Here is a 25,489-nt window from a genome sequence, read left to right as displayed (position 1 = left end):
CACCACTACACCCGGCAAGCCAGGGCTTCCCTCCAGCGTCTGCCCTGTCGGAGGCAGGATAGCAGCCTGGTGTGGCCCAGCCCTGTGTCCCTCTCACGTGATCAGCATCTGATGTCTGTCCTGAAATTAACCAAGTTATAGTTTACACTTACGGAGTTTGGCTGTCCTGTTCCTTCTGGTTCAGTTCTTCATGGGGTTCCCGTTCCTTCTTGCCCAGTTCTTCATATGATGCCTGGCCCTTCTCATCCACTTCGTCAGATGTTTCCTGTTTCTTCTCACCCAATTCTTGGGATGTTTTCTGTTCCTTTTCTACTAATTCTTCGGATACTTTCTGTTCCTTCTCGATCGATTCTTTATCCTGTTTCCTACTTGTTTCCATCTTGAAATAGACGGTTTCACCAAAATTTTCAGCACTCGTATTGTCATTTGTCCACTTCTTAAAAGAATTTATGCTTTTTACTACTATCAATGCTACAGCAGCAGCAACAGCTAGTGTGGCTATAGCTCCTGCTGCTATTATTATAGGGACCGAGAAGTCCATTTTCAAGAGAAACTGGAATGTACAGTATTGCTTTGACTCTGGTCTTTCTACATTAGGGAGTCACCTCTTCATAAGTTCACTGGAGCTCCTGGTGGACAACGCCGTTGTCAGGGACACCGCAAGCTGGGGAGAGGCCTCCCATCGGCCAGTGCGCGAGCACAATAGGGATTGGCTACTGGGCTCCTCACAGAAACCCACCCCTAGTGGCACGTGGCTTTGACCCTCCCCCTCAGTTGCCTCTGCAGTCATCATCCTCTTGGGCCCACCACCTAGATTTATTCCAAAATCTCCTAGGGCCATTTAATTACCCATGCTTTCTGTCTGTATAACGAGGGTGTGAGAATGATTTTTCTATTAAAAAACACTTCAAATTACCAGAGTAAAAGTAAATAGTTGAGGCCAGGGGCAAGAGATTGTTACCACATTCTTTACATTTCCTGGGAGGAAATGAGCGTACTTAGTGGCTACATGACAGGCTTTGGGGATCACAGAGATTTGTAGTCCCGGGCTTGCCTAACTTACTAGCAGTAGGGCCTTAGGCATGTTATTTAACTCTGCAAAGAAAATAAATGACATAAAAATACCAACAGGTGCAACAGCACAGAAGCATCAAAGAACATACTGTATTTGAGGAATCAGAAGTTACTGGTATGCCTGGGATGCCTAGGGCAGATATGATGTACAGCTGAGGTTTAGCTAGATCATGAAGGACAATGTATGCCATGATAATAAGTCCTTATCCTGTAGGCAATAAGTTTACCTTTTCAAGAATGAGGACCTGGCCAGACCAGTGTTGCTCAGTGATTGAGCTTCAACATATTAACCAGGAGGTCACAGTTCAATTCCTGGTTAGAGCATATGCCAGGGTTGTGGGATCTATTCCGTCAAGAGTGTGTGCAGCAGACAGCCAATCAATGATTCTCTCATTGATGTTTCTTTCTCTCTCTCCCTTCCTCTCTGAAATCAATTAAAAAAAAACACCTCTTTTTTTGTTTTTTAAATGAGGCCCTGGCTGGTGTAGCTCAGTTAGTTGAGCATCGTCCCATGCATCAAAAGGTCACCAGTTAAGATTCCCAGTCAGGGCCACATGCCTGGGTTGTGGGCTTGGTCTTCGGCAGCTGTTCGATGTTTCTCTCACATGGATGTTTCTCCCTCTCTCTCTTCCTCTCTAAAATCAATAAAAACATTAAAATAAAAAAGGAATGAGGAGCCATCAAAAAAAAAAATCTTTATTGTTGAGAGTATTACAGATGTCCCTCTTTTCTTTCCCCTCTGAAACAAAAAAATGTGGGTGTTTGAGTCCAAGTTCTTGTCTCACTAAATCGAAGAATGAAGTTGCGGACAAAAACTTCAATAGAACCAAAGTTTACTGGGAGAAGCCAGTCCTGGAAAAGGTGTAGCTGGGGTTCCACGAGCAGGCCTGTATCTGGAGCTTCCTTTCCATGTTACAGTTGGGAGTAGCTTAGTATCCAAGCTAATTAAAGTCTAATAGTCCATGTGTAGAGGGTAACATGGCCATAAGCATGTAACAAACTGAGGATTCTCAGAGGGAAGGGGAGGGGGCAGCAGGAGGAGATTAACTGAAGAACTTATGCTTAACCCATGGACACAGACAATAGTATGGGTGAAGGCCTGGGGAGGGGAAGGGATGGGGGAGGAAGGGACCAATGAGGAAAAAAAGGAGAGACATCTATAATACCTTCAACAATAAAGATTAATTTTAAAAAAAGCTCAGATATAACTTTTAAACTTCCTTTATTAATACAAAATAGACAAACTAATTTTTGAGGGGACTTTTTCTGTTCCAAGATATATTCACATTAGCAAGATTTTATTTAAAGAAAAACGTTAGCAGATATATGCCATTTTGTATCTTTTTCTTTTCCCAACTACAGGTTTACAGTGTCATTAATGTCATTATCAGTTTTTTTTTATTAAAAGCTATATAATACCATAAACACTATTCTTAGTAATAAATTGAGCTGCTTTAGTAGCGATGTTGTAGAAGAAAGCTTACTTATGCCCAAAGATATAATGATGACATCTTCTGATAAGCTTTTAAGAAATATTTGTCATATGATTTTAAAGGAAAGGAAGATAATTACATTAAAATAATAGCATTTTTAAAGAACTTTAATTTCTTATATTTTAACATTATACATTTTAATTTTTCAGCACAAAAGAATAGGATTTTAACTAATAAAAATAACGTAAACTAATTATAAGTAAAATGTCTCAGTAAAGTGAGTTTGAGTCTTAGTGGGAAGGAAACCCACATTTATCTGATTTTTAGTATTTAAATGCTTGAAAAAGCTTATGCTTTATTGTAGAATTACCACTTTAAAAAACACTGACAGTAATAACCAACTATCAAAATATATACAAATGGCAGCTAATATAATTTGTATGTTTAACAATTTAAATGTATGCATTTCTCCATTTAATCTCCTGATGAACTACCTCCAATACCAATATTAAGGAATTCTTGAATTTTATCATATAATACTAACACTAAAGCGCCCCCCGTACCACGAAGGATATTGGAGAAGGCACCACGAAAAAATGCAATGACTCCCTCATGTTGGTATATCTTCACAAAGCAGTCTATAGTTCCTTTATACTGCCGTTCAGTCTCACCGCTCTACATAAAGACAAATATTTTACCATTATTATAATAGCTTTTACGTTAAGATAGATTTTATTCAGCACTAAGTACAGGTAAAAATAACACCATGTTGAGTAAGTATGTTGGGCTAATGGGTATATATTGAATGTATATCTAATGGTCGGAGACACACTTGAAAACTGAACAAATATTAGGCTTAACAAATTTCAAAAGATGGCATCACAAACCATGATTTATACTCTCACCACACTGCAATGAAGTGCTAAATCAATAGTAAAAAAAATAACTAGAAAAGTATCATGCTTGGATATTAAGAAGAACACATCTTAGAAAATATTTTAAACCTAATAATAACCACAAAACTCCTTAAGATGCAGCTTGAGTGGTGACTTATAAGGAAATTAATGTGCAACTTAAACATTTTTAGACAAAGAATAAACCCAAAGAAAGTAGAAATAAAATAAAGGAAACAGAAAATAAACACAACAGAAAGCATGAAAAGGCAAAAGTTAGTTATTTGAAATAATATACTGATAAATTTCTGGAAATATTCTGGCACCAAAACTATTAGAAATAGCAGATGATTCAGAGATTAAGAGCAACATGATAGCCCTGCTGGTGTAGCTCAATGGTTGAGCGTTGACCTATGAACCAGGAGGTCACGGTTCGATTCCCGGTCAAGGCATATACCCGGGTTGTGGGCTCGATCCCCAGTGTAGTGTGTGCAAGAGGTAGCCGATCAATGATTCTCTCTAATCATTGATGTTTCTATCTCTCTCCCTCTCCCTTCCTCTCTAAAATCAATAAAAAAAGAAGAGTAACATGATATTACAAACAACTTCATGGCAATTACTATGAAAACTCAGGAGAAATAAATTTCTTAAAAGCATAATTTACCAAGAGAATAGAAAAAAATGGAATAATAAATTCATTAAAGAAAATTAGTCAGTTATTGAAAATCTTCTCATAAGGAAAACCAGGTGGCTTTTATATGTAAGTTCTACTAAACATTCAGTAAACATTTAATTTTAATCTTACATAAATTATTCTAGAGAAGAGAAAATTAAGAAGAATCCCCAACATATTTTATGAAGCTTACAAAGCCTTGATATCAAAATTAGATTAGGACAATAAAAGAAGGAATAATTCCAAGCCAGTGTCGCTGAAACATGGATGCCAAAATCCTGAACAAAAACTAGCCAATCAAACCCAGTAAGGGATACAAAATACAACACATCATGAACAAGCTGGATTTATTCCAGGCACATAAGGTTGGGTTAGCTCTGGAAAACAGATAAATAACCCTAGGTGGTTTGGCTCCGTGGATAGAGCATCAGCCTGTGGAGTGAAGGGTCCCAGGTTCGATTCCGGCCAAGGGCACATGCCCAGGTTGCAGGCTTGATCCCCAGTAGGGTACGTGCAGGAGGTAGCCAATCAATGATTCTCTCTCATCATTAATGTTTCTGTTTCTCTCTCCCTCTCCCTTCCTCTCTGAAACCAATAAAAATATATTTAAAAAATAGATTAATAGTTTATATTCACATGAAAAGTGAAAAATGATCTGATGTCAATAGATATAGAAAAAGCATTACTGCCATTCATAATTACTACCTATTATAACCTAAAACAGAAAGGAACAGCCATAGCTTGACAATGGATAACTACAAAACCCCCACAGCTAACATTAAATTATGTAATACTGAAGGCACTCCCTATAAGATTAGAACAAGACAAGGTGGCCAATTACTTCTTTAATATACCACTGTAATATACCACTGTAACAGGTGTCTCATACAGTGCATAAATGCAAGAAAGGAAATAAAAGGTGTAAGTATTGATAAAAGAAATGAAAGAACCTGGCATTTTTTGCAGACCGTAGACCTCTGTGTGTAAAAAAAAAAATCTTCAAAGAGTGTACACATAGATTAGTATTTGTAATAGGGTTTAAGAAAGTTGTGGGATATAAAATAAAAGTACAAAAATTCAATAGTACTATTATGGGCTGAATTGTGTGCCCACAAAGTCCACATATTGAAGTCTAAATCCTCAGTACACCTAAGAATGTGACTATATTTGGAGACAGGTCTTTATAAAGGTAACTAAGATCAAATGAGCACATTAGGTTGCACTGTGATACAATATGGCCATCTTTTTAAGAAGAGAGACAAAAGGACCATGGGAAGATGTAGGGAAAAGACAGCCATCTATAAGCCAAGGAGACATACCCTCAGAAGGGAACCACCCTGGTGGACACCTTAACTTGAACGTTTATTCTTCAGGACAGTAAGAAAATAAATCTCACCCTAGCCAGTTTGGCTCAGTGGATAGAGTGTTGGTCTTCAGATTGAAGGGTCGAAGGTTCTATTCTGGTAAAGGGCACATGCCCAGGTTGTGGGGTCAATCCCCAGTAGGGGGCGTGCAGGAGGCAGCTGATTCTCTCTCATTGATGTTTCTATCTCTTTCCCTCTCACTTCCTCTCTGAAATAAGTATATATTTTAAAAAAAGAAAATAAATCTCTGTTGTTTATCTATTGTACTTTTTATAGCAGCCCTAGCAATACACTAAAATAGTTATTTTGACAGTAAGTTGCAGCTATCATAACCATTATCTTTAAACACTTCAGTGTGCATTTTTAAGAATATTTTCTTACATACCCAAAGAACAGTTATCAAAATCAGAAAACTTAACATTGATATAGTACCATTTACTAATCTACAATACAGATTTATTACTATATTGTGCAAATTAATTTTCCATTTAAAAAATGTTTCAATGTAGCACAGCCAGAGTGGCTCAGTTGGTTGAGTGTTGTCCTGTGCCTCAAAAGATTGCCAGTTTGATCCCAGTCAGGGTAGCATACGGAAGGCAATCAATTGATGTTTCTCTCACATTGATCTTTCTCTCTCTCTCTCCCTTCCTCTCTCTAAGTATGTCCTCAGGTGAAGATAAAAAGTTCTCAATATATTAAACTAGAGCTAGATATAGATCAAGAAGAAACAAAGGAATAACTTTTAGAATGGTCCAAGAATGATGTAGTAGGTTAGATAATGTTTTACCCTTTCTGGTGGCCTTGTGGGTTCTTCCAGGACCATTTAATAGACATAAAATGAGGATAATGATAGTAACCACACCCCTTTGCATTACTTTGAGAATTAAACGAGTTAAAGTGTAAAATGCTTAGGACAGTATCTGGCATAGTAAGCCATACAGAACTTTTCTAGCTTTCTGGCCTCATTATTTGCACTTGCCCCCATGAAAACTATCGTCTGGGTATAATTAATTATTTCTTAAGTGTATCTCTATGTATTATGTTTTTTCCACTCTGCTTAGAATGTTCTTTCACTGGGGAAAATGCCTATTTACTGAGATTAGCTTTGCAAGAGGCCACATCTGGTCACAGTAAGCATTTGGGCACCCCTCTTCTATTGCATTCCTGGAACCTATGCACATTTCTATTTAAACCATTAACTGTATGCCTTCAATACCATGCTATGAATTTTGGTGCAGGTTCTGCCTTATTTTACTTGTGTCACCATAACTTAGCATAGATTAGGCAGTCAAATATTTGCAGAATGAATGAATGTTAACAAGTAACAGTATTGGAGATTGAATGTATCAAAACTGACTATATTTAGAACATAGATCATCCTATCTAATAAAAGAGTAATATGCAAATTAACATCACTCCACCACACCCACAAGCCACGCCCACCAGCCAATCAGGAGCAGATATGCAAATAAACCCAACCAAGATGGCTACAGCCACAGAGAGCAGGAGGGAGGCTTGGGTTTCCCAGGCAATGGAGTAAGCCAAGCTTTCCGCCTGCCCTTGCCCGCCTAGGCCTCCACTCAAGGCTACAAAGTTTCAATGATAGAAGATACATAAACCCAAACAGAAATGGCAGCAGCCACTGAGCTGGAAAGAGCAGGAGGCTAGGGTTGCCCCCGGTGATGGAGGAAGCCAACCTTTCCACACACCCTGGCTGGCCCAGGCCTCACTTAAGGCTACAAAGTTTCAATTATAGAAGATACATAAATCCCAATAGAAATGGCTGCCACCACCGAGCAAGCAGAAGGCTTGGCTCCGCTCCAGGCTACAAAGTTTCAATTATAGAAGATAAATAAACCCCAGATACCAGGGCCTCCGCTTGGGTCACCAGGGGGCGTGGCCAGCCTGCAAACCACCACAGGCCCCTTGCCCAGGTCGCCCCACGCTCCAAGGGGACCCCCACCCTGATCTGGGACACCCTTCAGGGTAAACCAGCTGGCCCCCACCCATGCACCCAGGCCTCTATCCTATCTAATAAAAGGGTAATATGCAGTTTGACCATCACTCCAACACACAAGATGGCTGCCCCCATGTGGTCAAAGATCCTGCCCCCATGTGGACACAAGATGGCCACCACAAGATGGCCAGCAAAGGAGGGCTGTTGGGGGCGATCAGGCCAGCAGAGGAGGGCAGTTGGGAGGGACCAGACCTCCAAGGGAGGGCAGTTGGGGGAAAACAGGCTGGCAGGGGAGCAGTTAGGCATCAATCAGGCTGGCAGGGGAGTGGTTAGGGGGTGATCAGGCTGGCAGGCAGAAGCGGTTAGGGGCAATCAGGAAGGAAGCCAGGCAGACGAGCAGTTGGGAGCCAGCAGTCCTGGATTGTGAGAGGGATATCCGACTACCCATTTAAGCCCGATCCCACTGGGATCGGGCTTAAATGGGCAGTTGGACATCCCTGGAGGGGTCCCAGATTGGAGAGGGGGGTGCAGGCTGGGCTGAGGGACCCCCCCCCCCCGTGCACGAATTTCGTGCACCGGGCCTCTAGTTATAAGTAAGTTTTCATCTTTGAAGTTAAGACAGACATATTCATCCAATCCCTACCATCTTCCTCTACCTTTCAAACAATGTATGCTACAGGAGTAGAAGCATTTCTGTTTTGATAGCAGAAGAAAAAAAAAACTTTGCTGGATACTGGCTGTCTAATAATAGTAAGAGTAAAGAAATACAAGCCAAAACTGCATGCATTTATTTATTTTTTTAATCTTCACCTGAAGATATGTTTTTATTGATTTTTAGAGAGAGAGGATGGGGGAAGGGAGAGAGAGGGAGAGAGGTGAATTTGAGAAAAATATTGATCGGTTGCCTCCCGTAGGGGTTTGAACCTGCAAATGACTGGGAATCAAAAGGGCAACCTTTTGGTATATGGGACGATGCTCCAACCGAGCCACTGGGCAAGAGCACAGCATGCATTTATTAACAAATGACCTATTTTCCAGTCAAAATGTCTCTAAAATTTGAATAAATTATACCTGAATATCAGAGATAGTGGAAAACTCAACTAAACTTTCAAATAATAATATAAAATACCTGCATCATCATACGTCTTCTAACTGTGTCAAAGGGATAAGAGATTATTCCAGAGCATGTAGTCACAACTTGAGCAATGAAAAAGGAGACAAGAAATGGGGTTTCCTTTGGTTTGGGTAATAAGCCCTAGAAAAAAATAATGTATAAAGTAACCATCTAAATTTCTAAAACATCTTAAATCCTAAGTCAAAGAATAACTCTTAGGAATATATGAAAGAGGGCTCAATTATACTTAAGATGCAATTAAAGACAGTTGAATTTAATGTAGAAAAATTAAAATATTAGCAGGATATCAGAAAGGAGAATGTCATACATGACTAACCTATAAAAACATATTTGGGGGAAAAAAGTGTATTTTCTAAATTGGTCTGTCATTAATGGCACTTAAAAGTAGGGAAGATAACAGTGACCAAAAATGTAGTTCATTGCTCTTCACAGAGTTGAAAAAAACTGAAATAGTGCCTGCTATTATCATCAAAAGATGATATTTGATAAACAGCTTTAAAGGACTAAGTTAGTGAAGAAACATTGCTAAATTTTACAGCTACTAGAGATGGTAATAGAGCAAAGAGGGAAAGTGCACATAAACTTTTCTGTTATTAGGTAAATATACATAGGAAAAAACACACTACAAACTAAAAGTTCTATGTCTGAACCATAATAAAAATGATATGCAACTATATTTAATGGAAGGTAGAGATAATATAGAAAACTATTATAAAACTTCCATCAACTTTTAATCTAATTTAGTAAATAATACTGATATTAATTTCATTGCCTAATTTTGGAAGCATTATGATATAGTTTTTAAGATAATGGGATATTTTGCTTGCCATGCAAATAAATTACTTAACCACTCCTCAGTTACTTATCTTTAAAATGGGGATATTAAAAGCTATCCTTGCCCAGCCAGTGTGGCTCAGTGGGTTGAACAAGTCACTGGTTGGATTCCGGGTTGCGGGCTCGATCCTCACAGGGGGTGTGCAGAAGACAGCTGATCAATGATTCTCTCAATGTATGTTTCTCCCTCCCTCCCTCCCTCCCTCCCTCAAAAATCAATAGAAACATTGTTTTTAAAAAGCTATCCTAGAACACTGTGAGGATGTAAAGAAGTAACAAAGTTCCTAGAACTAAGTAATAGCTCAAAAATGGTAGCCATTATTACAATCTTTCTCTTTCCTACCTTATGGAAATGATACTAAAATCTGAAATGAAAAGGCAATTGCTAAAACAATCTGGAGAATACAATAAAGAATCTAACAGTACCCAATAAACACCTGAGCTATAGTAGCATTTATTACATTTAACTAATTATGCCTTGCCTACTTTCTAAAATGGTGATAGTAAACTTACTATTTTCATGTAAAAAAAGAGATAATAAACTCAATGTAAAATCAGAAAATTCTGTCAGAAGCCTTTCTATATGTCAAAGATTTGATTATGATGTATAGTGAGTTTTTTAGTGTAAACAGCAAAAAAAAACAAAAAAAAACTTAATATTTGGGTTTATGCTCTATATCTCAAATCAGATCCAGAATAGAGTTATAATTTAATTAGGTTATGGCAAAGTCATGATTAAACAACTCTATAATGTCTCTTATTCCATCGTTTGTTTTGATTTATATAATCAAAAGTAAACATATCTGCTGAACATGTTACTAATTAAAACAATAAAAAAATTAAAAATAGAACTCCCTTTTGAACCAGTAATCCCCACTCCTAGGAATATATCCCAAGAAATCAGAAACACCAATCAGAAAGGACATATGCACCCCTATGTTCATAGCAGCACAATTTACAATAGTTAAGATTTGAAACAGCCTAAATGTCCATCAGCAGATGAGTGGATTAAAAAACTCTGGTTCATCTACACAATGGAATACTACGTTGCTGTAAAGAAGAAAGAACTCTTACCATTTGCAACAGCATGGATGGACATGGAAAGCATTATGCTAAGTGAAATAAGCCAGTCAGATAAAGATAAATATCATGTTATCTCACTCATTCGTGGAATATAATAAACAACATAAAGTGATGAACATAAATAGATTCAGAAACAGACCATCAAACTTCAAAGGAAAGGAGGGGGTGGTGGTGAAGAGATCAACCAAAGGACTTGTATGCATGCATATAAGCATAACCAATGGACACAGACACTAGGGGGGTGAGGGTATGTGCGGGGGGTGGGGAGGGGGTTGCCAGGGAGAGATCAATGAGGGGAAAAAGGAGACATATGTAATACTTTAAACAATAAAGAATTTAAAAAAGAAACAAACCATTTAATATATACTAAAGCCCCAAATTACCTTAATTGTGTCATAAGCTCCAAAATAAGAGGCTCGGTACACAATGATGCCCTGTACTGAAACACCAAACCCTTGGTATAAACCAACAATTCCATCTGATTTTGCTATTTTCATAATACAGTCACCTAAACCCTTGAATTGTCGCTCTGCAGAACCTAAAATAAAGCCATTTGAAATTTATTAGCAGCATTATATATCAGATAAATACTTTATTTAAACATTTTACAGATTAAAAGTATTTGGAATTGCCACTTAGAAATCTAACAAAATAAAAGCACACATCAAAATTCTCCCATTAGTTAACAAATAATTAAGTTTTCAAGTAGTATCTTTAAAAATTTTTAAATATCAATCTCTTTTAAAACCAATCTAATTCAAGCAATATGATAGGCTCAAGAAAGTTACCAGAAGTTACTAGAAATTTAATTTCTAGGAATTTAGAAATTTTTAGTTTTCATTAGGAATGAAAAACTTCATGACTTGTTTCAGTTGAAGAGCAAAAAGACAAATAGAGCAAATAGACAAAACTAAAAACTAGTAACTTAAGAATCATTAACATTATAGATGGGGTGTCACAGTTTTTGAGTGTTTGTTGGTTTTGTTTTATTGTCCCCTGACTTTAACTCTTTGCCAATAATTGAAATATTATGTGTTGAATATAATCCTTCAAAATAAGCTAAATTCTCCCAATTTTGAGAGAAAACAAAACTACTGAACTTAAATAAGGTACATGAATTATTTTTACTTTCTTAGCAATAACAAGAAAATTTGGACTGCCAGTTAAACATAAGATGGAACCCCTATTTTCATTTTTTCTCAAATTGTTATCTTTCTGAGATATTATCTCTGATCACTTATCTAAAATTGATGTCACTCCCTTCTCCTAATTTTTTTCATGACATTTACTGTTAAGTGACAGTATATTTTAGTCATTGATTCATTGTTTTTTACTTGTATCCCCCACTACACTATAAGGTACATGAGCTACAAACTCCATGTTTTATATTGTGTGTACATGTGTGTGAAAGTGACAGAGAGAGAAAGAGAGCTCACGCACACGTGCACCTGGTTCACAGCATGCAATGGAGAAATATTTATTAAATGAATCTCTGCTCCCTTAAGAAATTTTATTAAAATGATAATCTATATATATAAAAGCCTAAGCGACCATTCAACTGGTAGCTATGACGCACACTGACCACTGGGGGCAGACGCTCAACACACAGGCATGGAAGCATGGAACAAACTGATGAATTTCAGAGGGAAGGGGTGGGGAGAGGGCAGGAAGAGATTAACCAAAGATCTTATATGCATACTAGAGGCCCAATGCATAGATTCGTGCACTGGTGGGGCCCCTCAGCCTGGCCTGTGGCAATCGAACCGAATCCATGCACTGGGCCTCCGACATCCCCTGAGGGGTCCCGGATTGCGAGAGGGAGCAGGCCAGGCCAAGGGACCCCACCAGTGCATGAATCTGTGCACTGGGCCTCTAGTAAAGAAATAAAACAGGTTTAAAGCCATATAGGCAAAGAAGAATATTGACAAAAATAAAATCCACAAATTTTGGTATGATGGAAAGGAGGTGGAGGAGTAGAACCTCACTAAGTAGAGCAGAGAAAACTGAAACTTATTTTCTTGCAGAAAGAGATATTGTTGAGAAGAAAGCCCTGGACTCCAACCTCAGAAAAACTTAGAAATTAGGGGAACCAAGTACCTAAGTACTGTACTATTCTTGCAGTGAAAGCAAAGTAGCATTTGGATACTCAAAATCTACTTAACCCTAAGCAGCCAAGTCACTTTCTCCTCTGTCATTCTCAGAACTGAACACAAGGCTCAAAATTGAACGGGACCAACAGAGTTGCCTCCGCAATCACTGAAAAAAGACTCACACAAAGATACATCTTGTGAAATATCAGGTCATCAGGGATATAAGGTGATTAAAAAGAAAAAAAGGTACATACAAAAGGATCAACAGTAAGAGATCGACTTCTTAAGAGCAATATTAGAAACTAGAATCCAGAGTAATACTTTTTAAATTGTGAAATTAAATTTAAACCCAGAATTTTTTATATGGCCAAGAATTAAGAGGGTAAAACAGAGACATTTTTAAACAAGCAAGATTTCAACTTATCTCCTGTTCTACTCTTTTCAGAAAGCTCAGAAAGCTACCGAATAACATAATCTACCAAAACAGTTGCATAACAAAAATATAGAAGATATGGTAAATAAAATAAGTAGGAACAGAGGAAAAGGAATCTCTAGCATTAGAGTTGTACATCTAACCTAGAGAGGAATCATAGTTGAGGCAGGAGTAAGTGTATGAGGGATCTAGGAGGTGGCTCTCCAGGAAAATAAAAGAGGAAGTAAGTTATAAACAGTCTTTGTTTGCTCTTTTGTTACTACAGTGTTGGCCTTCCCCTTCCCTCTTCTAAGGGAAAAGAAAAAAGTAGTAATCTTTAGGCCATATAACCTTACCATTTGGTTGAGAATACAATTTTTAGACTGTAACTAACACTGTTGTTACAGCATAACTTTAGAATAAATAGTACATTATTCAAAACACAAAGAAGGAAGAGTCAGTATTTCTAAAAATCCCATACCTTTTCCAATATCAACACCTATTCGGGTTCGAGCAAAATCTAGTGGATATACTACACATAAGGATGTTGCCCCAGCTGCTCCACCAGAAGCCAGGTTTGCCAAAAACCATCTCCAGAACTGAAACATATTAAATTAAAACGTGGTTATTAAACTACAGAACCTGACTGTGTGAAATCCTTATTTTTCTGAAGTCTAAAAGGCCAGATTTACAAACTGATTTTCTAAAGTAAACATCTGTAATAATGCATATCATACTATCCAGAATACTTGTCTTCATGTCCTTTGTTTCTTACCAGGCAGTCTAGGAGGTACAGTTTAGATGCTGACATACTGATATTGCAAAATACTTTAATGGCCTCTATCAAAAGTAGTCCAAATTAGCAAAAGTGGACACATAAGGTAATCATGTCTTTAGATTATATATGCCATGCACTTTAAATCTCAGCTAACCTTAGCTGGTTTGGCTCAGTGGATAGAGCATTGGCCTGGGGACCAAAGGGTCCCAAGTTCAATTTTGGACCCGGGTTGCAGGTTCCTCCCCTCCCCAGCCCAGGTCCTAGTGGGGCTAGTGCAGGAAGCAACCAATCGATGTGTTTCTCTCACATCGATATTTCTCTGTCTTTCCCTCTCTCATCCACTCTCTCTAAAAATCAATGGGAAAATATCCTCAGGTGGGGATTAAAAAAAATCTCAGCTAAATAGGTCCTTAGTAATAAAGAAACAACTTGCTTTTTTAGGGAATAAATTACCTCAGAGTTAGAAATACATAACTCTTTTTTTTTTTTTTAAATAAGAGAGGAAGGGAGAGGGATAGATAAACATCAATGATGAGAGAGAATCATTGATCGGCTGCCTCCTGCATGCTCCCTACTGGGGATTGAGCCCGCAACCTGGGCATGTGCCCTTGACCAGGACCCTTTAGTCCATAGGTCAACACTCTATCCACTGAGCCAAACCAGCTAGGGCAGAAATACATGCGTTTTGACTTTTTCTTTTTTGCTTAATAAAAGCAGACAAAATGCTAAATTTTTCTAGTGTAGTAAAGTAGTAATTATAAAATATAATTACATTAAAATTAATATTTATTCAGAGAAATACTGCTTTGAGACAAAATATGCCTTAAATATTAAAACCGTGTTCAAAGAAACCTATAAAAGTTGTGTTTTTCAAGTTATATAAGTTATATAATTTCTATAACTTAACACATATTGTGTTACAGTTACTATTTTAACTATTTTTTCTACCACTTGAGCACATCCTCCCATCATATGTAAGACAAACCAACCAGTTCTTAGAAAATTTTAGAGATACTATCTATACTTGCCTGTTTTTCTTTATTAACTCCAGACATGAAAAGTTGTTTGTATTTGTCCTTAAAAGCAAAATTTAGAGCTTGTGTTGGAAAATATCGAATAACATTTGCAAAATTGCCACGCCAATAACTGAAGAAACCTACAAAAGAAAACATACTACATATAAACACATACTGTATTATCCTCTCTAATAAAAGGGTAATATGCAAATTAACCATCACTCTGTCACAAAGATGGTGGTGCCCATAGCCACAAGATGGCGGCCGGCGCCCAGTCCCCTCAGCCCTGTCGGTGTCCCCCAGTCCTGGGGGGCGGCGGCTGCTGAGAGCAGGCAGCGTGAGAGGCCTAGTGGAATGCTTGCTTTGTCGCCGTGGTGATGAGGCAAGCGTCCCGCCCCGGCTGCGGAGGGCCTCTGGGCAGCGGAGAGCCTCTAGGTAGTGGGCGTGGAGCAGCCAGGCCCCGCAGAGAGCAGAGAACCACGGGGAGTGGGCCTAAGCCATCACAGCTCCCAGATTGGAGAGGGCTCCCCTGAGGGCTCCCAGATTGGAGAGGGTGAAGGTCGGGCTTAGCGACCCACCCCCCATGCATGAATTTTGTGCACCAGGCCTCTAGTCATTAAATAATTCCCATAGCTTTAACAAACTTAGTTATTTTAACTATTTAAAAGCAAATCCCTTTCTCATGAAAAAAAAAATAGTTTATATGTGTCTCCACTGAAGAAAAAAAGTAGTATTAACTCCATGTACTTCCATTCCAATTTTATTAATATCCAATGAAAAGCATTGAATACCTAACAACCTCTGGAAAACCATTATCAGTTGAATATAGGGTTCTTCACTAGTAGAAAAAGAGTTCAGGAGTATTTGTCAGAGAAGTTAGTAACCCTTAGCATCATTTCCAAATCATGATATACAATTCCTATAGTAGTAAGGCTGCTAGAACAGAATTGGTTTGTACACATACTTATGAGGAGAGAGTGACAGAAGTCAAAAGCATCCTTATCTTTTGGAACCCAGACAGAAAAGGGAACAATTTATAATTCAAGGCCTGATAGACTGGAGGAAACTTTAGAGATTAATCATCTTCTCACTTCAAATCTCAATGGATTGACCAATCCTAATATGTGTTACCCTTATAATCCAGAGCTGCCCTAGAATGCAACAGGCTTGCTCTTTAGTAGCCATAATTGTTTTTACTAAATTGCAAATTGTCAAATGGTTTCATCTTACTACTCTGAATAAGATACCTCTCCACCTAGCCTGGAGAACATCTAGAATCAGTCTTCTAAAGATGAACATTCAAATGAAAATTAAGACGCACTCATAGAGAGCAGGCAGATAGCTCTGGGATGGGAGGGGGGATGGAGGGATTCAGCAAAAAAGAGAGAACTCATGGACATGGATAACAGTGTGGTGATTGCTGGGTGTGGGGAGGGAGGCAGGGGGTGGTGGTGGTGGTGCTGGTGGAAGAGGGCACAGAAGGGATAAATGGTGATGGAAAAAATAAAATAATTTCAGCTTACTAGGCTGGTCCTCAGAATCTGAAAGTTAAATTAGTGTAGTACACAGAGGGAAAGATATTTATTTGCTAAATAAGTAAGTATATTTAGTGGGGGAAAATCCCCAGAATCTTGGTGAATCCTAAGCTGAATATAAAGCAGTTGCACATAATCACTCATGAGGCAGGTACTATTAGCCTCTTCATTTTAAAGATGAAAAATGAATTCCCTCAGACAGACTAAAAAAAAAAAAAATCTACTCTCTGTGTAATGCAAGCATAGAGGAATAAAATTTGCCACCCCAAAATGTGTCTCTGGAGTAAGGATTATTTTGGGCTGATTGTTTTTAAGAAACAAAAAACTAGAAGGCTTTTTAAATTTATTTTAACCTTCTCTTTAATTACCAGAACAAGTTTAGAGAGAGGGCTTGGTCCAGGAAGAGAATTATCAAAGAGTATGGGCTAGGTACGATAAACTAGTGGTAGCTGGGCAGGATCTGTTTGTTCAAAGTCTCGTCAGTGCCCCATTATCTCAGCAAAACACAACAAACATTTGTTTACAAAATATTTGCTTTTCCTATCTTACTGTAAATTTTCTTCTTCCCATTGGAAGACCCAGGCCCCTACCCCATTCTTCTTAGCTCGGAATGGACATATAAGCCTCAACTGTTTGCCTGTGGTTCTCAGATTTTTATAGGGCCATGTACGTACCCAATTAAATTTGCTTTTCTCCTGTGAAAATGTCTTCTGTTAATTTGATTATCAGAGTATTCAAAGATGCTAGAAAGGTAGAAGGAAAATTTTTGCTTCCCTACACAAATTTATCCCAGATGCACTTACTTACAAATGAACATCAGAAATACATGTTTACAAATTTATGAATGCATACAATAATGATTTAAAGAGTTAAAATTTATTGAGCACTAACTATGCAATAGACACATAGTTGAATATTTTATCGGCAGTATCTTGTTTAATCCTCACAACTACCATATCATCAGGTATGTAGCACACAACTGAGAAAACTGAGGCTGAGAGGTTAAATAAAAATGGTTCAAGGTCACAAGGTAAGGGAAGGGCTGGGACTTGATTCCAGCTCTGACTCCAACCTAGAGCTATTAAATCTCTACTGCCTCTCTTTAAAAATCATTTCTTAATAAAAAACAATAGAATTTTTTTAGGTCAGAATAGAAAAAGGGAAAAGCAGTCATACAGATTAAAAGAACAATTTCATAATATATAGAGTGTCCCAAAAAATGTAAACCACAGTTTGAATAATTATAAAGGTAGTATTTATTAAAATACATTCCATTTTCAAAATTGAGGTATCAGCTGTTAAAATGTGTATACATTTTTGGGACACCCTGTATAATCACAAAATTGGTAGATAAAAACATAGCAACTGTGGTATCTTTGATAATAGCAGTATCTTAATTGCTAAGAAAATAATCTCTTCAAAAGTTAAGGACAAGAAAAAACATACTCTGAACTTAATTCTGAGAAAATAATTAAGAATTAAAATAGAACTGATGGGAAATAGGAAACAGTTACTGGGCCATTTACTGGTCAATTTACAGCCAAGAATGGGAATGCTAGGCACAGTTAGAATAATTCTAGACTAGTGGGCCCCAGTATGTTTTTGCAGAATGCCTATCAGTAAAAATATATGTAGTATATCAGTAAAAATATGTGTAGCTTATCATAAATATATATACATTTTTAAAGTCATTTGCCTTTGCTAGTATACTTATTATGTAATATACCAAAAATAGAAATTAAGGAATGAGATAAAGATTCCTCAGTTAAAAAAAATGTTATTTGGTACCTATTGCAAAGCAGAACTGCTGGGAAAAGCACTAGAAACAAAGTTCTTGGACTTATGGTGCTTACATTTAGAGGGTGAGGAGTCAGGGAGAGAGAAAATGAACAAATAAACATGTCAGGTGGCCATAAGAATTATATAAATATGCCAGGTGGTCATAAGAACAAAAATAGTATATGGAGATGGAGAATGACAAAGAGCTACTTAAATAGGTTGCTTGGGGAAACTTATAGCTAGGAGGTATTCAAATATAAATGTGCACTTCTTTGAACCATTAGAACATAATATTTTCAGGTATCTTGCTAATTAATCATGTTTTTTAAAAAACATATTTCTTATTGATTTCAGAGAGGAAGGGAGAGGAAGAGAGAAATAGAAACATCAATGATGACAATCAGTGATCGGCTGCTTCCTGCATGCCCCCTACTGAGGATCGAGCCCACAACCTGGGCATGTGCCCTGACCAGGAACCAAAACTGTGACCTACTGGTTTATAGATTTACTCAACTACTAAGCCACATGATGTTTTTATGCCATCATTTCCTACTATCTTAAGGCATCTTTAGAGTGAGGTTACTTTTTAAGAATAGTGTACATTAATCTATAATTCAAATATTATTTTTTTTTAATTTAATAAATCTTTATTGTTCAGATTACAATTGTTTCTCCTTTTTCCCCCCATAGCTCCTCTCCACAAGGTTCCCACCACACCCTCTGCCCTTACCTCCCCCACACTGTCCTCATCCATAGGTGTACGATTTTTGTCCAGTCTCTTCCTGCACCCCACATATCCCTTTCCCCCTGAGAATTATCAGTCCACTCCCTTTCTATGCCCCTGATTCTATTATATTCACCAGTTTATTCTGTTCCTCAAATTTTTAATTCACTTGATTTTTAGGTTCACTTGTTGATAGATATGTATTTGTTGTTCATAATTTTTATCTTTACCTTTTTCTTCTTCTTCCTCTTCTTAAAGAATACCTTTCAGCATTTCAGATAATACTGGTTTGGTGGTGATGAACTCCTTTAGCTTTTTCTTATCTGTGAAGCTCTTTATCTGACCTTCCATTCTGAATGATAACTTTGCTGGGTAATCTTGGTTGTAGGTTCTTGCTATTCATCACTTTGAATATTTCTTGCCACTCCCGTCTGGCCTGCATAGTTTCTGTTGAGAAATCAGCTGACAATCATATGGGTGCTCCCTAGTAGGTAATTAACTGTTTTTCTCCTGCTGCTTTTAATATTCTCTTTGTCTTTTGCTCTTGGCATTTTAATTATGATGTGTCTTGATGTGGTCCTCTTTGTATTCCTTTTGTTTGGGGTTCTGTGCGCTTCCTGGACTTGTAAGTCTATTTCTTTCACCAGGTGGGGCAAGTTTTCAGTCATTATTTCTTCAAATAGGTTTTCAGTATCTTGCTCTCTCTCTTCTTTTGGCACCCCCATAATTCTGATGTTGGTACGCTTGAAGTTGTCCCAGAGGCTTCTTACACTATCTTCAAATTTTTGGATTATTTTTTCTCTTCTGGTTGAGTGTTTTTTGCTTCTTTGTATTTCAACTCTTTGACTTGATTCTTGCAGTCCTACAGTCTGCTGTTGGATCTCTGTATAATATTTTTTATTTCAGTCAGTGTATGTTTAATTTCTAGTTGGTGCTTTTTCACATCTTCGAGGGTCTCGCTAAATTTATCGGCCCTTTCTAGGATATTCTTGAAAAGCCTTATAACCGTGGTTTTGAATTCTATATCCAGTCGTTTGTTTTCCTCCATTTCTTTTGTTAGTGATCTGTTTCTTTGTCTCCGCATTTTTGCAGCTTCCCTGAGTTGGTAGGGTAGCTTTGTGTGCTAGGTTTCCTATATGGCCCAGTGGGTCGGCCTCCCCAGTTAACCTGAGGTGGACACTCTTGGTGCACCCCTTGGTGGACTGTGTGTACAGCCTTGTTGATTGTTGTTGGTATCACTGGGAGGAATTGACCTCCAGGCCAGTTGGCTGTAAGGATCAGCTGTGTCTACGCTGGGAGAAGTTCAGTGCTGGAGACAGCCTTATAGGATCAGACTTGCAAAATTGCAAAAGCCTCTGTGCTCGACCAGACAGTCTTGGCTTCCCGTTAGCCCTGACCTTGCACGCGCGCCTCCAGACCTCTGCCTTCCGCGGCTCCCCGGAGTTTACACCTGACAGTCCAGATTCCCCCTGTAAGAGCGTGGGTTCCCAGGGGCTCGCTCGGAACTGGGGTTCAGTGCAGTCGGAACTGGGGTTCAGTGCAGTCAGGAGCTTCTGACTCCCTTCCGCTAGGGAAAGCCTGCGGCAACCTCCACATTCAGTCTCCTCTGCAAGCACTCGCGCGCGAGTGCCTCCCGACCTCTGCCCGCCGCGGCTCCCTCGAGTCTCCGAGTCTCCGTGTGCCTTTCTCTACCTGACAGTCCAGACTCCCCCTGTATGAGCCTGGGTCCACGGGGTTTCGCCCAGAACTGGGGTTCAGTGCAGTCGGGGGTTTCCTTCCTCCTCCCGCCAGAGAAAGTCAGCCAGGCACTCAGCTGCCCTTCCTCTCTGCGTGTGTGTCTCCGTAACTCAGCCCTTTGCTGCTCCTCTGATTCTCCGTGAGCTTTTCTCTTCCCTTCTAGTTGTAGAATTTCCACTCAGCCAGCCTTCCTGTGGTTCTGGATGATGTCCGTTCTGTCTTTTAGTTGTAGTTTTGAAATTGTTGTGTGAGGCAGCAGTTTAGGTGCTAACCTATGCCGCCATCTTGGTTTCTCCTCTATAATTCAAATATTCTTACTGATAATTTAAAATATTCAAATAGTCTTCTTGTCTCTATAAATCTATTTATCTGAGCAAACAAACTATAACATGTTAATTATGTAACTAGAGGCCCGGTACACAAAATTCGTGCACAGGGGTGTGTGTCCATCAGCCCAGCCTGCACCCTCTCCAATCTGGGATGCCTCAAGCGATGTCCGACTGCCCGTTTAGGCCCTATCCCAGTAGGATTGGGCCTAAACGGGCAGTCAGACATCCGCCTCACAATCCAGGACTGCTGGCTCCCAACTGCTCATCTTCCTGCATTCCTGATTATCCCTAACTGCTTCTGCCTGCCAGCCTGATCCCCCCCTAACTACTCCCCTGCCAGCCTGATTGCCCCTTACTGCCATCCCCTGCAGGTTTGGTCACCCCTAACTGCCCTCCCCTGCAGGCCTGGGTCATCTTCTCCCCACTGCCCTTCCCTGCAGGCCCGGTCGCCCCCAAATTCCCTTCTCTGGTGGTCTGGTCACCCCTAACTTCCCTCCCCTGCAGGCTTGATCACCCCCAACTGCCCTCCCCTGCTGGCCATCTTGTGGCGGCCATCTTGTGTCCACATGGGGGCAGCCATCTTTGACTACATGGGGGCAGCCATCTTGTGTGTTGGAGTGACAGTCAATTTGCATATTACTCTTCTATTAGATAGGATTCCTGAGGACGAGTGCCTGTTAACCCCTCTACACTGTGGAACTAACCCCTACTCCTTTTTTAGAATGCCTTGGTGTCCCGTTGTATCTAACTGACTTTTGACCCAATTATAAGTGCCAGTGCCAATTCACATACTAAATATCAGTAAAGCTTATTTTCCCATTTTATTTAAATAAAGTAAATATCTAATATGTTTTTTTGCATGTCCCAAAACATTCTTCAAATAAAAACCTCATTGCTCTACCTTTAAAAAAAATAAGTTTGGAAAAGTTTAAAGATAGCTGATGAACTCATGGGCAGGAACACTTAAATGAGAAGAGTTCTGGTAGGCTCTTAAAAATGAGACTGCACAGTTCAGATTTTTAAAAAGCTATTTTACAATATATTAAATACAACAATTACTTTAATTAAGAATATATTTATGTATGCATATTTTGCGCAGTGAAACATCATAGTTCAGACACCAAAATGTTAACTGTGGTGATTTTAGCAGTTATTTGTTTTTACTTTTTTGCTTCTCTATTTTTTCCAATTGTCTATAATAAACATGCATTACTTGTGTAATAAAAATTTAAACAGTATCAAATAAAATTGCACAAACTAAGTTGAAGATCAGCTTTGGCGGTGATGTTCGGTAGTTAGAGAGCTGACCAGAGAACTGAAGTGTCTTGGTTTCGATTCCTTGTCAGGGGCACATATCTGGGTTGCAGGTTGGATCCCAGGCCCCATCGAGGTGCGTATGGGAGGCGACCAATTGATGTCGATGTTTCTCTCTCTCTCTCTCTCTCTCTCTCTCTCTTTCTTCTCCCCATTACTTCCTCCCCCCTTCCCACTCTCCCTAAAAATCAATGGGGAAAATATCCTCAGATGAGGATTAATAAAACAAAACAAAAATCCCACAAAGTTGAAGATCATAAAAACCAACTGAAGAATAAATCTTTTAGAACAGCATTAGTCAGGATAAATCCAGAAGCTTTCATAATCCAAGGAAAGCTTATAAAAAGTATCAAAGACATCCAGAGAGCTGTTTAAAGCTATGTTCAGAGCAAGAATAAAGAAATCTATCCTTGGGCTAGAAAGAAAGCAGAGATAAGTGTTTACTAGAACTATGCCCAGATAGTTTGTATTTAGATTAAATCAGAGTTAGGTTAGAGGCTTAGATAATCATAAACAGGTTTTACTGCTACGTGAATCCAGTAGGAGGAGCTCTGAGTTTTTCAGGATAGGGCTGGCCTTCCTTGTGCAGGGCTGGCCATGTATAGCAGCAAGATGCTTAGCCTCCCTGGAGTTTGTCTTTCACGTCATTAAAATTTAAGATTACACCCATCTTTGTGCTAACAAAAAAAATCCCCACAATTTTCAAAAAAAGCCCCTAGATGGCAATATCAACCCTGTTGTGAATTACTAACCTCTTACCATAGGATATATACCATAGGCAGGGGTCCTCAAACTGCAGCCCATCGAGGACATTTATCCGGCCTGCTGGGTGCCGCTGCCTGTTCTGCTTAGCAGCCGACTCGTCACGGGCCCGCAGTGCACATAGGAATTTGTTCATAGTTTTTTTTTAAAAAACTATAGTCCGCCCTCCAACGGTCTGAGTGAGGGACAGTGAACTGGCCCTCTGTTTAAAAAGTTTGAGGACCCCTGCATAGTGTATTCATAAGAAGGCCCTGTATATAAGAATAGGAAACACCTTCAAGTTCTGCTTTTATCATCTCATCTTTGAAGGTATAGAAATCAGAAACTGGAATACTATTCAGAATGATCGCAATTTATAAGAGCCATATTGAATATGTTCAGGTTTAACTATTACCAAGAACATTTAAAATATAAAATAAATTAGCACTGGTCAGCACAATCTGACCACAATATTGAACTTCACCTGACTAAATATGTAAAGTAGATTAGCTAATAATATAGCACCCCCTACTTCTCTGAAGAGGTTTTAGAGTTAGGTTAGAGGCTTAGATAATCATAAATATAAACTAAGGAGAAAGAAGTTCCTACTTTTCCCCTAAAAACCTTAAAGGAAATGGGGAGCTTGCTCTAATAAAAGAAATGGGGTGTGGAGAATGTGAACCACTCTTATGCTTTCTGGGTTCAGCTCTCAGATGGGCATTTAAAATTCATAATTTAGATGATGCCTTAAGAGTCTACTTTGGGCCCTACATATTGTGCCCAACAGATTTATCCCTAGGAGGAGAATGCTTTTTTATGGGAGAGTATATCCTGACCTAGACTTAGGAGTGGAAGAGAGAACTGCACTGGAGTTGAAGCCACTTCACTTCTTGTTCTGAACACACAGTTAATAGGCCTATTTCCTTTTTAAAGTTCGTACAGAGCCCTAACTGGTGGATAGAGCATCTGCCTGTGGACTGAAGGGTCCCAGGTTCAATTCCAGTCAAGGGCACATGCCTGGGTTGCCAGCTCGGTCTAATGTGCAGGAGGCAGCCAATAAATGATTCCCTCTCATAATTGATGTCTCTCTCTCTTCCTCTCCCTTCCTCTCTGAAATCAATAAAAATATATTTAAGAAAATAAAGTTCATACAGAGTTTTCAATTGAACCCAACTATATGGATGGATTATAGAAGACTTCTGATAATTTTATCCTGACATTCTCTGAGCTAACTTAGGAGCCATTCTGCAACCGGAAGGCATTTCGTGGCTAACAAAGCACTTTCATTATTTAGCCCTTGGAATCTTTCTTTCAATATTAATGGGGGGGGCACTCCACAAAACATTAGAAGTTTAAATAAAGACAGGATCTGATGCAAAAGAAAAATTGGTAATACTGATCCTGTCTTTAAAATTTTATTTTGCTTATCTTGGATTTAAAAAAATACTGCATTAAAATATTATTTGTTTTTATTATGTTATTTTGCTCCCCCCTCAAATCTGTGCAGAGGTGACTGCCTCTTCAATAGTTTTCAAGAATAAACAGAACCTCTTTTCACTGAATAGGGCTCAGAGTACTGGGAGGCCCCAATGGTCCCATATTTGGAGAATATAGTATTTCAACAAGTATCTAAGCAATTTGGGCACTTGTTAACACACAGCAAAATGCTTAATAGCATCTCCTCTAATCTTGGGAGTCAAACACTGCCTTCTGAGCCAGGCCCTGAGGCGCCAAGGTGTATGTAAATCCTGCTGCGAAGGGGAAATTTAGAGGAAGAGAAGGTGGTGTTCTCCACTGCACTAGGACTGGTCATGTGCAGGCCCTGGGAAAACAGAGCCTCTTAGACTGGTTACCATTACTGAATTTTTCAAGTTGAAGAAACAAGCCCATCACCCCCTAGCTGACACGGCCATGGCTCCTGCGGTCGTCTCCTCCCGACCCACCCAGGTGAGAGGAAGGCATGGCGGCAGCCCCTACGCACCCTGCTCGCGGGGAATCCGCACCAGACAGTCCACCATGCCTTTGTACTGCGCCTCGGGGGAGATCTGCTTGGACGACGCCTGCACCTGCAGCAGAAGCTTCACCCGCTCTATGGGCGCCACGGCAGTCTTGGACACAGCCGCCGCCACCCCGCCAGCCAGCAGGTCCTTCCCGAAGGACACGACGTCAAAGAACCGCTTTTCCGGCTTCTTCTCCGGCTTCTTCTTTGGAGGGTCACGCTGCATGGTGGGATGACGGACGTAAAAAAACCCAACAGCAGCAGGCTAAAACGTGCTCGGAAGAGGCGAAGGGAAGCAGAAAACCGCTTGAGCGTCGTCCTGGCGGGAAAGCGGCGCTGAGGATGCTGGGAGATCCGCTCACCACGTGGGGGGGAGCTGGGGAGCTGCGCATGCGCTTCCAACCGCCTCCCGCCACCTGGTCCGGGCCACGTGACTCCCGACACGTAGCTACCAGCTCGCGTGGTGCTGTCTGGGTAAGTGTCAGTGCCCGAGTTTTTCCTTGCTGCCGGCGAAGTGTAGAACCCGTGGCTTCTGAGCCTCGAAGGGTGCAGGAAGGGGCCTTGAAGAGCTATTTCTCTGTAAAGATAG

At 39.5% G+C, this 25,489-nt stretch overlaps 1 protein-coding gene across 1 annotated transcript; it reads right to left on the bottom strand.

Moving 5' to 3' along the window:
• Window positions 1-2,981: 2,981 nt before the first annotated feature.
• On the bottom strand, window positions 2,982-25,126 carry SLC25A31 (solute carrier family 25 member 31; the record flags this gene model as incomplete). Its single annotated transcript, XM_080672766.1, has 6 exons — window positions 2,982-3,182; window positions 8,524-8,649; window positions 10,830-10,984; window positions 13,430-13,547; window positions 14,755-14,882; window positions 24,883-25,126. 6 exons carry the CDS (start codon window positions 25,124-25,126, stop codon window positions 2,982-2,984), a joined length of 972 nt encoding a protein of 323 aa, XP_080528892.1.
• Window positions 25,127-25,489: the final 363 nt, after the last annotated feature.

The sequence above is a fragment of the Plecotus auritus genome, assembly GCF_963455305.1.
Source record: "Plecotus auritus genome assembly, chromosome: 6".
Taxonomy (NCBI): domain Eukaryota; kingdom Metazoa; phylum Chordata; class Mammalia; order Chiroptera; family Vespertilionidae; genus Plecotus; species Plecotus auritus.
The sequence above is the reverse complement of the archived record's forward strand: the minus strand, read 5'-3'. Positions and strand labels throughout refer to the sequence as shown.